We start from the raw sequence: 14,710 nt of genomic DNA on the forward strand, positions 1-14,710 counted from the left end.
TTTGTTTGCTACAAGTACAACTTCCCCTGCTTTCTTTTGGTTTTCATTGACATAGAACATCTTTTCTTTTTTTTTTCCCATCCCTTCACTTCCAGTCTCTGTATATCTTTAAAGCTGAAGTGAATCTCTTATAGGCATATATAGTTGGATCTTGGTTTTTGTTTTTGTTTTTTTAATATACTATTCAACCATTCTGTGTTTTTGATTGGAGATTTCAGTCCATTTACATTAAGGTAATTATCGATAGGTATGGAATTACTATTGCCATTTTGGTAGTTGTTTTCTGGCTGTTTTATAGTTCTTTTGTTTCTTCTCTTGCTCTCCTTTGTGAATTGACTTTTTTCATAGTGGTATGCTTTGATTGCTTTATTTTTTGTGTATCTACTATAAGTTTTTATTAGTTACCATGTGGCTTATGGAAAACATACTTAGGGCACTCTGTTTTAAGCTGGTAATAACTTTGAACATATTGATAAGATCTACATTTTTACACTCCTTTTCCCCAGATAGTTTTTATTGTCAAAATTTACACACTTTTGTCATGTTTATTCATTAACAAATTATAGTTATAGATTTTTATACTTTTGTCTTTTAACCTTTATTTGACCTGTCTTATTTAACTTTTATTCTACAGTTACAAGTGATTTACCATCTATTATTACCTATCTTAGCATATTCTGAATTTAGCTTTATATTTTACCAACAGTTTTATACTTTCATGTACATTCACTTTGGAAATTAATGTCTTTTTGTTTCAACTTAAGCACAACCTTTAACATTTCTTGTAAGGTGAGTCTAGTTGTTATGAACTCCTTTAGCTTTTGTTTGAGAAACACTTTATCTCAACATTAATTGTGAAGGATAAATTTGCAACTAGAGGATTCTTGTTTGGCAGATTTTGGGTTTTTTTCCCCAGCTTTGAATATATCATCCCACTCTTTCCTGTCCTGCAGGACAGGATAGTGTTAAATTTATGGGAATTATCTTGTACATAAAAAGTTGTTGTGTAGATTGCTTTGGATAGTATAGACATTTTAACAATATTTGTGCTTCTAATCCATGAGCATGGGATGTTTTTCCATTTCTTTGTGTCTTCAATTCCTTTTGTAAGTGTTCTGTAGTTTTTAGAGTACAGATCTTTTACCCCTTTCATTAGGCTTATTATCCTAGGTATCTTATTGTTTTTGGTGCCATAGTAAATGGGATTGATTCCTTGATATCTCTTTCTGCTGCTTCATTATTGGTGTATAGAAATGCAACAGATTTCCGCACATTGATTTTGTATCCTGTGACTTTGCTGAATTCATGGATCAGTCATAAGTTTTTGGTGGAGTCTTCCAAGTTTTCTACATAGAGTATCATGTCATCTACAAATAGTGAAAGTTTGACCTCTTCTTTGCTGATTTGGATATCTTTTATTTCTTTTTGATGTCTGATTGCTGAGGCTAGGACTTTCAGTACTCTGTTGAACAATAGTGGTGAGAGTGGACATCCTTGTTGTGTTCCTGACATTAGGGGAAAATCTCTCAGATTTCCCCATTGAGGATGATATTAGCTGGGGGTCTTTCATATATCACCTTTATGAAACTGAGGTTTGTTCCTTGTATCCCTACTTTGAAGGTTTTTAAAGGATGCTGTATTTTGTCAAATGCTTTTTCCACATCTATTGAGAGGGGCATATGGTTCTTACCCTTTCTTATATTAATGTGGTGTATCACATTGTTTGATTTGCAGATATTGAACCACCCCTGCAGCCCAGAATAAATCCCACTTGATCATGGTGAATAATCTTTTTAACGTACTATAGATCTGATTAGCTAGTATCTTTTGAGAATTTTTGCAAGGTTATTGGTCTGTAATTCTCCTTTTTAGTGGGCTCACTGTCTAGTTTTAGAATCAAGGTAATGCTGTCCATATAGAATGAGTTTGGGAGTTTTCCTTCCATTTCTAGAACAGGTATTAATTCTTCTTTAAATGTTTGGAAGAATTCCGCTTGGAAGCCATCAACTGTGAACTGTTGTTTGTTGGGAGATTTTTGATTAATGATTTAATTTGTTTGCTGATTATGAGTCTATTCACATTTTCTATTTCTTCCTGTACAAGTTTCACAGTTTATATGTTTCTAGGAATTTATCCATTTCTTCCAGATTGCCCAATGTGTTGGCATGTAATTGCTCATAATATTCTCATATTTCTGCAGTGTTGGTTGTGATCTCTTTCAATTGTGATTTTATTTATTGGGTCCTTTTTCTTTTCTTTTTGATGAGTCTGGCTAGGGGTTTATCAATTTTGTTAATTCTTTCAAAGAACCATCCCCTGCTTTCATTGATCTGTTCTGTTTTTTTTTTTTTAATTTCTGTATCATTTATTCCTGCTCTGTTATTTACTATTTCCCTTCTGCTGGTTTTAGGCTTTATTTGTTCTTCTTTTTCCAGCTCCTATAGGTATACAGTTAGGTTGTGTTTTTGTGACTTTTCTTGATTCTTGAGGAAGACCTATATTGCTATATACTTCTCTCTTATATCCACCTTTGCTGCATCCCAAAGGTTTCAGACTGTCTTGTTTTCATTTTCTTCCATGTATTTTTTAAAATTTTGTCTGTAATTTCCTGGTTAGCCCGTTCATTCTTTAGTAAGATGTCCTCTAACCTCCATGTATTTGAGGTCTTTCCAAATTTTTTCTTATGATTGACTTTGAGTCTCATAGCATTGTGGTCTGCAAATACGCATGGTATGATCATAGTCTTTTTTACTGGTTGAGGGCTGAATTGTGACTCAGTATGTGATCTATTCTGGAGAATATTCCATTTGCACTCATAAAGAATGTGTATTCTGCTGCTTTAAAATGAGATACTCTGAATATATCTGTAAAGTCCATCTGGTCCAGTGTGTCATTCAAAGCCCTTGTTTTCTTGTTGATCTTCTGCTTAGATGGTTTGTCCATTGCTGTGAGTGGAATGTTAAAGTCCCCTACTATTATTGTATTCTTATCAGTGAGTTTCTTTAAGTTTGTTATTAATTGATTTATATATTTGGCTGCTCCCAAGTTGGGGGCATAAGTATTTACAATTGTTAGATCATCTTGTTGGATAGACCCCTTTATTATGATATAGTGCCCTTCTTTGTGTCTTATTACAGTCTTTGGTTTAAAATCTAGTTTGTCTGATATACGTGTGGCTATTCCAGCTTTCTTTGATGTCCATGAGCATGATAGATGGTTCTCCACCCCCTCTGGAGGTGTCTTTGGGTCTAAAATGAGTCTTTTGTAAGTAGCATATCAACGGGTCTTGGGTTTTTTTTTTTTATGCTTTCTAATACCCTATATCTTTTGATTAGAGCATTTAGTACATCTACATTCAAAGTAATTATTGATAGATATGAATGTAGTGCCCTTGTATTACCTGTAAAGTCATTGTTCCTGTAGATTGTCTTTGTTGCTTTTGGTCTCTCCCACTCAAAGGGTCCCCTTTAATATTTCTTGCAGAGCTGGTTTAGTATTCATGAACTCCTTTAATTTTTGATTGTCTAGGAAACTCTTTCTCTCTCCTTCTGTTCTGAATGACAGCCTTGCTGGATAAACGATTCTTGACTGCATATTTTTTCCTTTTAGCATGTCGAATATATCATACCACTTTCTTATGTCTTGCCAAGTTTGTATGGATAGGTCTGCTGCTAACTTTATTTATCTACCCTTGTAGGTTAGGGACCATTTTTCTCTAGCTACTTTCAGAATTCTGTCTTTATCTTTGTATTTTGCAAGTTTCACTATGATGTGACTTGTTATTGACTTATTTTTATTGATTTTTGTGGGGAGTTCTCTGTGCCTTTTGGACTTGAATGCCTGTTTCCTTCCCCAGGTTAGGGAAATTCTCAGCTACAATTCATTCAAATAAGCCTTCTGCCCCCTTTTTCTGCTCTTCTTCTGGGACTCCTATGATATGGATATTATTGTGCTTTATGGAATTGCTGAGTTCCCTAAGCCTGTAGTCATGATCTAATAGTTTTCTTTCCCTCTTCTTTTCAACTTCATCATTTTTCCATAATTTTATCTTCTACATCACCTGTTCATTCCTCTGCTTCTTCCATCCTCATTGTAATTACATCCAGCCGGTTTTACATCTCAGTTATAGCATTTTTTAATTTCAGCCTGAATAGTTTTTATCTCTCTTATCTTTGCAGCAAGACTTTCTCTGGTGTCTTCTCTGTTTTTTTCAAGCCCAGCTAGTATTCTTATGACTGTTGTTCTAAAATCTTGTTGACATATATTGCTTGTATGTATTTTGAGCAAGTCCCTGTTTATGATTTCTTGTTGATCTTTCTTTTGGGGAAAATTCCTTCAGCTTGTCATTATGTCTAGGTTTCTGTCTTTTGTGTGTTATGAAAGCTTGTCATGTTTCCTGCTCCTCAGAGTAATACTATATTAAAAAGGGGTCATACGCTGTCCAGGTCTTGGTACTTCAGGAAGTGTTTCTGGTGCACGCTGTGTGCATTCTGCTATTATGTTTTGGCTGCTCTTTCCCACAGGTCAGTCATCCACAGAGTTCCTCCTTGCTTGCAGTGGGGATGCTTTGATTTGTTTGTTAAGATAAACCTGATTTAGGGAAAAAAGGAAAAAGTGCCTGTGCCTGGGTGGCTTGGTTGGTTAAACATCTTGATTTCAGCTCAGGCCATGATCTCAGGGTTGTGAGACTGAGCCCTGTGTTGGGCTCCACACTGGGCATGGAGCCTGCTTAAGATTCTCTCTGTCCCTCTCCCTCTGCTGATCCCCCATCCCTCTTAAAAAAAAAAAAAAAAAAAAGGAAACACAAAAAATTATAAGTCGGCTTCCTAAGAAAAAGAAAGAAAAAAGAAGCCTGATCCTTTAAAAAGGAAGAAACAAACAAAGAAAAAACTATAAACTTGAGTCCAAAGAAAAAAGAAGGAAAAAAAAAAAAAAAGAAAAGGGAAAGCCTGGTCCTATTTTCACCAGAACTGAAGCTGATGCTTTGGAGCACTCTGTGATCAGTATACTTGGTACATGCAGGGGGCCTCTGTGTTGGTTCTCTGGGTGAGAAGACTGCTTTGCTGGCTCACAGTCAGGCCTGCTCCAGTAAAAATGCCCCTGCAGGTCTCGGGGGGCAGGGTTTGGTGTAAGTGGCTCCTCCACTAGGGGTTCTGTGTTGTTCACTGAAGTCAGACTGCTGGTAGGTGAGGGGCAGATAGAAGATGGCATTACCCTGCCCTTTAGTCCTGGGGAGGGGAACTGACAGCCCCCGCTGCTCAGGAAGCCCTCACAGAAAAGCAAACAATCTCCCCTCCTCTTTCCCAGGCTCCTTCAGATGCCTGCCCTCAACTTATCCATGCCTGGGCCCTCGGCATGCCCCACACCACAGTTCTGTGTTTTATATCTGGCGCACAGCTGGGATTCAAAACTCCAAATCTTTAAGAACCCAGCAAGGTGTGGACCTACTCCTGTAAATTCCTTTGTGATTTCTTCTTTGGCCTATGGTCTAAGCATTATGGTCATATAATATAGCTTAATAATCCTTATTCCTTGATAATTTGAGGAAGTCTGCTTTCTGAGTAAAATTATGGGCAGTTAAAAATTGTTTTATGTTTGAAAAGAATGTTTGTTCTTTGTTATTTTATGTGGCCTTTAGATAAAAACTGTTAATTGTATTATTTCAACTTATTTTTGTCTGCTTGCCTATACGTTATGGATTTGTTTTAAAATCTTCATGATTTTTGTGCTTTTTCATTTTTTTCCTATAATTGTGATGGTTTTTTTATTTCTATATTATGAAGGTACATTATCAGATGCTTTCAAGTTCATAAATTTAGTTTTTCCATTGAATCTTTTTTCTTCCCCATTGAATCATTTTTTTAATGATTAGGTTGGACTTTTTATCTAGTAATTCTTCTATCTAGAATATAATTTTGAAAATAAGTATTCCAGCCTTTTTTTCAACCTGTTTTTGGCTAGTTTATCTTTTATTTTCTCTGTATAACTAGGTTTTAGTTGTGTCTGATAAATAGTATACATTTATTTATTTTTTTAATGATCTTATGTTTTCTTATCTAGTGAATTTAGTCTACTCAGATTTATTATGATCACTAGCATGTTTTTTGTTCACATCTAAGTTGTCCATGATTTTAAGATACATCATTATTTTATATACATATGTTGAGTCTCCATTAGACGCTTAAAATTCATAGTTTTCTTCCTCTTTAGTCATTCTTTTTGTGTTTTTGTAAGATCTGCATTATATCTAATACCTAACGGTGCCCATTACATTATGACACAATACCTTTAAAATAGACTTACATAAGGAACTCATGGAGCACTCAGTGTTACAGTCCTATCTTGAATTTTTTTTTTCCCCAGTAATATCAAGTTATGTCCCTCTTTTCTGTTTTGGACTGGTTAATTCTTCTACATGCCCAAACCATTGTAAATGACAATTAAATGTAACATTAATACTACCAGCAATGTACACAACTCAATTGAAGTGAAGACAAATAGACATCTGGGACTAGGTTTGTGACTGTAAGGGCAGTGAAACTGTCAAACTGCTATATGGTCAGCAGCAACTGTATGATGTCTTCAATTATTAGATGTATTCAAATTTCAGAGGTAATAAAATATGAAAAACTGGTGAAAAATTGATATAAAATGGATAATTTATTTCACTTATATTTTATATTTACCCTGTGTTTTTTTTTTAAAGAACCTATTCTTTCCTGACCTTCTATTAGATTTTTAGGTCTTCTTTATTCCTTTTTTCTTTACTGATTTTGAAGTTCTGAGTTTTATTTCTATTATTTTAGTGGTTACCTGTAAACTCAATACACTCTCTTGATTTAATAAACTAAGAAGCTAATCAGTGTCTCTACTTTTCTCCTGGATAAATACATGGCATTGCAACACTATACCTCTAGTCACCATATTCCCATTTTGCATATTATTTTGTCCATGTTTTTAGTGCACCTTATTCTAGATTGATAATTATTTTCTCTCAGCATATGAATATGATATTATTCAATGTCTTCTTATTGCCTTGTTGCTATTGAGAAGTCTACTGTCCCTTCATCTATCCTTTGTATGTAATCTAATCTTTTCTGTTGTTGTTAGAACTTTGCCTTTAATGTTCTGCAGTTTGACTATGGTGGGCTGGAGTACAGATTTATTTATGTTACTTGGGACTTGTGATTCTTAAATCAGAGGATTCATGACTTTTATCAGTATTTGAAAGTTATCAGATATTATTTATTCAAAAGTGCCTGTCCTCTATTCTCTCTGTCCTCTAGGTGTGGAGGTTTTTAGAAAATTGTGCTTCTGTCACATATTACCTTGGCATTTCATAATCTCTTCTTCATATTTTATGTCTCTATATTTCTGTGTGGTGAATTCAAGATTATTTCCTCAGATCTAATCTGTTTTACCGTTTTCTTTGTGGCTGTATCTGATCTACCATTTTGGCTATTCATTGTGTTTTAAATATTAACAATGCTATACATATTACATTTACTAATATATAGAAAAGTGCATACAACATAAACATATAATTTATCAAGAAAATATATCTAATAGCAAGATACAATCCCCATCCAGATCAAGCATCTAATATATCGACATAACCAGCACTCTAGAAGCTCTGACATCTCTTCCCTACCTTGTAGTAGTAACAACACTGTCTAGACTCTTTATGGTTTTTATTTTACTGTTTTTCATTATGGTGTGTATGTGTGTGTATCCGTAAGCATATATAATTTGTTCTTGGGTTGTTAATTTAGAGAAAGAGAATCATAAATATACGTTCTATGTGTTTTTTTCACCTAACATTGTATCTAAGATATATCTGTATTACTACTGCATCTGTATTTCATTCATTTTTTCCTACAATGTATTTCATACCATGACTATAATACAATTTATTACACATTCTCCTGAAGATAGATGTGTGTATAATTTCCAGCATTGGACTATTCCAAATTCAAACTTACTCCCGTATTTCCTCTTGGAGTTCTTTTTTTTTCTTTTTCAATTATTTAATTTATTTATTTGTCAGAGAGAGAGAGAGAGAGCATAAGCAGGGGGAGCAGCAGGCAGAGGTAGAGGGAGAAGCAGGCTCCCCACTGAGCAAGGAGCCTGATATGGGACTTGATCTCAGGACCCTGGGATCATGACCTGAGCTAAAGGTAGACGCTTGAGAGACTAAGCTACCTACGTGTCTCTCTTCTTGGAGTTCTAATGTATTTGTTTTTGGTCACTGTCTCTTAGATCTCTGATGGTTTTTGAATTGTAATAGTTTGTTCATTTTTTCATAGAATGTTTTGCATTGTTTCTTATGCTACTCATACTTTGTGTCTGTTATCATTACAAGCAGATATTTGAGCTATATGGGAGGTCTGAATTTCTTGGGGTTTATGCCTTTTGTTTGCTTTCTTTCCTGTTTTGTGTGTGTGTGTGTGTGTGTGTGTGTGTGTGTGTGTGTGTGTGTGTTGGACCATTGACTCATCTTGAGCCGTGCTTTATCTTTGGTAATCCTGTGGGTCCAGTGTGTCTCTTGAAGATTTGTTTCTTTTACTTCTGAAAGGGGTTTTGGGTTATCATTTGGCTTAATCAAAGCCCATACTGTTGTGTAAATTTGAGCCTTAAATTCCTGAAGGCAGCTTTGGAGTAACTACTTATCAGGAAAGATTCTACTTTTCCTCCTACTCAGGGTCTAAGCCACAGAAGGTGCGGTTTTTTGTTTTTGTTTTTCTTTCTGTTTTTGACAGTGGTGAAGTCTCTCTTTCTTACTTTCATTCTTTCTCTCTACTTCCTCTCCCTTCTTCCCTCGTTCCTTTTCTCCCCCTCCCCCATCTCCCTATTTCTTTTTCTCTCTTTTTTAATGTTTCACACTACTGAAGATGTAGCCCTTGGAAAATCTGACTTGATGTGGCCATCTTAACTTCTAATCTCTGCTTGTTGCAGGCCCAAGGACTTGTCTTTTTGCCAAGAGGGCTTTAACACTAATATCCTTGGTCACCCAGAGCGGGCAGCCTCTTTCGGGCCTGCAACATAGCCTACAACATTAATGCCATGTACATCTCCCTCTGGTTCTTAGATTTCTCTTTGTTTGGGGCTTCCTATTTATTTATTTAACTGGGTGAACTCTTCATTTATAAGAAAGTTTGATTTATTATATTCAGCATCTTGTTTATTTTATAGAGGAAAGTTTTTGGTTTATCTCTTGTGCTACTTTATTGACATTCTTTATCAGACTCCATCATATTTTAGTTTTTATAGTTGCCTTCCATGTAAGTCTTTGATTGCCAATGTCAGAAACTCAGATGTATTTAAGCAAAGAGGGGATTTATTAACTTTTTTTTTTTTTAAGATTTTATTTATTTATTTGACAGAGACAGCCAGCGAGAGAGGGAACACAAGCGGGGAGTGGGAGAGGAAGAAGCAGGCTTCCAGCGGAGGAGCCTGATGTGGGGCTCGATCCCATAACGCCGGGATCACGCCCTGAGCCGAAGGCAGATGCTTAATGACTGCGCTACCCAGGCGCCCCAGGGATTTATTAACTCTTATAACTGAGAAGTATAGGGCTTCTCTGGCTTCAGGTATGGATAGTCTAGAGCTTAAGCAAGGTCAACAGGGCCCTTTCTCTCTTCCTGCCTTAACCTACTTTTTTCAGTGTTGTATTTGATTCTCAGATTTCATTTTCCATTTAGCTAAGGAAAGTAATTTCTAGGATTTGGTATCCTTACAGCTTATGGCCTCCTTTTATGGCCTCCTTGTGTTACATAGCATTTTACTGTCAAATCCTAGGAAATAACTTTTTGCCTACTTGGGGCATGTTGCTCTTTCTGAACTGGTTACTGTGGCCAGTGGACTTGTATATTCCAATTAGCCAGGTTTGGTCATCTGCCCAACCTGAGATGTAAAGGCAGGTATACTGTGTTAAGCAGCCCTACTAGATCCACTTGGGTAGAGGGTGGTTTGGTTCCTCAAACGAAAAACCAGACAGGGTCCCCAGTGAATAGAAGAAAGTGCTAGGTGAGCAGATATCTTATACATGCAGTACACATATTTTAGCAAATCATCAGACCTCTGGTTAGAAATTTTAATGAAGATGAGAGACTACTATAATTTAAGACTATCACTGTCTGTGATTGATCATTCTTTTCAACCGTGAATAGATTAATCAGCAGTAACCTACCAAACAAGCTCCCTTTCCCTCCTTTATCAAGTTCTAACAATTTTACTTTCTGAAATCTCTGGAACCTGCTCATTTTTCTTTATCGACCATTGATAGTGTGGTCCAAGCTGTAGTCCTCCTTCCTCTGATCTATCAAAATTAAATCCTTACTGATCAATCAGTATCTACTCTGGTCTCCCTTCAGTCTGTTCTCCACACTGTGGTGTAGTGATCTGTTCAGAATGCGAATCTAATTATGTGTTTCCTGTCCTCGAACTACACCTCAAGTTTTTAAAACCTTTCATTAGGCAGAAATTTTTAACTAGATTTACATCTGGCCCATCTTCACTTCTCCAAATATTCTTGCTCAATAATTCCCTTTTATGTAGATTAAATTATATATTCTCTTGTTACTGTCTGCCTCTCCCTTTTACATTTATTATAATTACAGTTTTGCACTTGTGTATGAGTATTTGATGAATGTCCGATTTCTCCATCAGACTATAAAAGCAGATACCATGTCTGTTTTCCATTATCTTTTAATTTCACTAGCTAGAATGTGGCTTGTCTTACAGTAGAAAATAAATATTTATTTCATTAATTAACTGATTGATTACTATAAAGAGACCTCCGTGGTAACTAGGACAATTTATTTGTTCAACATCCATCTCCAAGAGCTTTCTAGTCAATTGATTTTGAATTTAGGCTCTCCAATATAATCTGACTTAGAAGTTTATGGAGAATATTATATAGCTATCAGATGACAAGTGTGGGATGTTTTGAGTATCTGTCAACACATAGTTATGTTCATGTGAAATAATGTGAAAGGCTATTAAGTAGTACGGCTACGCTGATTGAAATCAGCAAGGAGTAGCCCATTGCACTGGTTGGATATCCCTTTTCCGATTAGCACCCAAATAAGTTATTTATCTAGTTGAAACGCCCAATTTTTCTTTGTGCTTTTCTGCTGACATCTGTTGGGCTTGATGATGTATTTGCTGCTGGGGCCGCTTGCTTTTAGACAAGCAGGAAGTTTCTGCCAACTTCTACATCAGGAAGCAAAGACCTTTGCCCAGAGTCATTACTGCACTAAGTCAGTACTGCCCTAAGTAGGACAGGGCAGTTTCTCCCCAGGCTTGGGCATCACACTAGTAAAAATCGTCTGCCATAGTGGGAAGAAAGGCTTTTCTTACCCCTTTTTCTCTAACAGGACTGGATCCCTTCTTCTGTATACACTTTCTTTAGTTTTTTCTTGCTTAGATATGTTTAATCCATCCCTTCTACAGTTCCCTTGAGACTACTGCATGGGTGACAGTGGAATAACTTTACATGTATCAAAGTGAGAAGGCAAAAATTACTTGATATAAGTAAGTTTAGTTTCTTTAGAAAGAGCTGGGTTCACAGTTTATATTTAATATCAGCTAATACTGAGGTAATAATTTCTTCAAATGGTTGATAGCAAGCTGACATAAAAAATTTTGGAGAATGGTTAAGAAAGTTATGCATGAGTTGGCTTGACTGTAAAGTAGAATTGATATATCTTGGTAACATTGTGATTTTTTTTTATATCTATCATGTGAAAAAGAGGAAAGGCGAGGTAGGTAGGAGGTAGGAGAAAGAGAGGGAAAAATGCTAGGAGTAGTCAGAAGAGGATGGCTACTGATAAGCATACTGAAAACATACCTGAAGAATTAATTTTGTTCTCCATCTGTCAGGTGCTGATATTTAATCATGTTCAATACTAGCTCCACCTTCCTTCCTTTCACTTTCCTTTAAACATACTACTAACACTTGACACAGTGCCTTGCAATTCTGGCCTCATGATAAATAACTATTGGTTAGTTGAAGGAATGAATGGATAAAGAGTGAAGGGATGAATGACAAGATTCTAGACTTTCACAGTACAAATAAATACATGCATCAACTTATCAAGATTTGAAAACCATAACTTTTTAAAAATTTAGATAATACAGATGAAAGGATTAATTTCATCTAAAAATTTGAACAATGGAATTATCAGAACTTTGATTACTGTATCTAAAATGCAGGGTGCACCTGGCTGGCACAGCTGGTAAATCATGTGACTCTTGATCTCAGGGTTGTAAGTTCGAGCCCCATGTTGGCCATGAAGCCTATTTAAAGAATAAAAAAAAAGAAAGAAAAAATTTTTAAAAATGAAAATGGCAAATAATAAAATGAAGTTAGATAACTTGAAATGTGCTTTTTAGGAGTTACATATTCTATAATGTAGGCATGATTGACTGCCAGGTTCAGAAAATGATTTCTATAAAAGATTATTCTCATTCTCACTTGATTTATTTTAGAATTTTGCCACATAAAAATTGTTTTGAACTTTCCAGTTAAGATGAATCAGTTTTCATTTCTGAATTGACATAGATTTTAATTTAGTAAAATTGAATCGGTACATTTTACGATTTATCATATACTGGAGTTAATGCTGCATATCTAGAAAATATTTCCCCCTACATTTGGATCTGTGTGATTAATATCTTTTGGTTTCCATGTTTGAATATTTGAATATAGTTTATGGCAAAGGATGGTGTCAGATAGATTGGGTTTCAGTCCCTAGTCTGTATTTCTTAGCAAATTATTCAATTTTTCGAACCTTAGTAGTATCTTGTGTAACATGAAGATGATACCTACCTTCCCAAGAAGAGGTTCTCGGGAGCATGTAGTAAGGGAAGATATGTGAAGTGCTTAGAACACTGTCTGGGTTATAGTAGATATTCAGTAATTGGGAACAACTATTTTTCTCCTCCACCCTATGTTTTGTTCTGCAGCTTTCCCCACAAATAAACCAGATAAAGATGCAAGACATGTAATAAAAGTGGTAAGTATTGCTTTTAAATTTGTATTTCATATATATTCACTTCTTTGTTTTCTGCTTTATTCCTAGTATCTTTGCAAAAACAGTTTTTAACCTAGCTTTTATAATTTTACTTATCAGTAAATGTAGTGTTACGGTATATTTTCACATTGTTAAAATGTAAAGACTGGAGAACTTTGTTCTTCCGTGTTGGCATTTATCATCTTTTTATCCTATCTAGCTATCTTTCCTTTCCTTTCTTCCCTTCCTTCCTCTTTACTCTAAATGGTAAGGTCCTTAAAGGCAAGGATGAGGTTTTATTTTTGTTTGTATCCCCTATGCCTAGTACAATGAATGAAATATAGTAGATTATTAGTAAAAGTGTCATATGTGAATGAACTCTAGGGTAGTTTGCAGTATATCTACCCTGATGTCCATGTTGGTAGACATTGACTATCTGTGTATATGTGTATATACAATTCTCCGTGCTTTTAGTAAGTTTTTTCCATAGGAAGGCTACTCTCGTGTGTAAGATTATATAGAGATAGCATTACAGTATATTAAATTTAAACATGAGATTCCCTAAGTTTATTTAGTCCTTATATGAGATTTTTAGTGGAAATTTGATGCCTGTGTTTTATGATATGTTATTCAAGCACTATTTATATACTATGAGTATATTCATATTTTCACAGTTGAAATACCAAATCTATCTTTAAGATTTTTATTTCCTAATAAAATTAATTGTTCTTTTCTTTTATAGGAATATCAAGAAAATGGCCCATTATTTTCAGAACTTAAATTTTATCAAAGAGCTGCAAAAAAAGACTACAGTAAGTAAATTTAGCAAAAGCAAGCTACTTCCATGTGCATATATGTGTGTGTGTGTGTGTGTGTGTATATATATATATGTTAATATTTTTCTTTTTTTCTGGCCTTCTAGAAAATTATTTTCAATTAGAAATTTTATTATAATTGATATAATTAACTTATATAAAAAGTAAGATAGATGCTATGTAAATGTTGATATATACATAATGGGTTATATATTTCAAATCAAAATTATTTCTACTACTTTATATTCGATGTTAGGTTGCTGGTCTAAGCTACCAAGAGTTCTCTAAGTATAAAAGAATAGTAGAATGAAATCATTTCTTTCATAGGAAACCATTTGGAGTCAAAGGTTGTAAGGAAAAGATTAAAATGGGCACTAGATATATAAGCAAAAGGAATGGCCATAGAATGGTTTAGTGTAAGGTGTATGGAAATGATTAAACATTAAAATGATTTAGGCCATAAGTTAAAAGTGTTAGAAACTTGAATGTTGGGAAAATAACTGGAGCTGGAAATCACATGTAAGAACCACCAGTTAGAGGAATCAAATGAGAAATGGATGTGAGCAGAGCTGAAGAACAGCACAAGCATTTTGTAAATACTGTACAATACAGATGGACTAAATAGAGCTTTCAGGAAGTTAATATGAATAAAAATGAAATAGTCAAGGTCCTCTTCATTATGTTTAAGAAAAAAAATGATGGGACTAGCCTCAATAATTAACTTTGTTTTCCTTAATAAAACCTTCTAAATGTTAGGACAGTAGTCTTTACTAACTGCTTAAACTATGTCAGGGTGACAAATAGAATCCATTAAACTTGATTGTTTATTGTAGAGCTGTCATACACATTAAACATATATGGTAGAAAAATGGAAAATAA

At 34.8% G+C, this 14,710-nt stretch overlaps 1 protein-coding gene across 2 annotated transcripts in view; it reads left to right on the forward strand.

Annotated features, from left to right (window-relative positions):
• Positions 1-14,710, forward strand: part of VRK2 (VRK serine/threonine kinase 2) — a 114,288-nt gene that overhangs the window by 26,223 nt on the left and 73,355 nt on the right. For both annotated transcript variants that reach the window (XR_004624901.1, XM_034659167.1), the window contains exons 3-4: positions 12,970-13,019; positions 13,759-13,828. Coding sequence is in view for 1 of the 2 variants with exons in the window: in XM_034659167.1 (XP_034515058.1) it covers positions 12,970-13,019; positions 13,759-13,828 (120 nt within the window). In the remaining variant the exon portion in view is untranslated. The remainder of the gene's footprint in view (positions 1-12,969; positions 13,020-13,758; positions 13,829-14,710) is intronic.

This window comes from Ailuropoda melanoleuca, chromosome 4 (genome assembly GCF_002007445.2).
Source record: "Ailuropoda melanoleuca isolate Jingjing chromosome 4, ASM200744v2, whole genome shotgun sequence".
Lineage (NCBI taxonomy): Eukaryota > Metazoa > Chordata > Mammalia > Carnivora > Ursidae > Ailuropoda > Ailuropoda melanoleuca.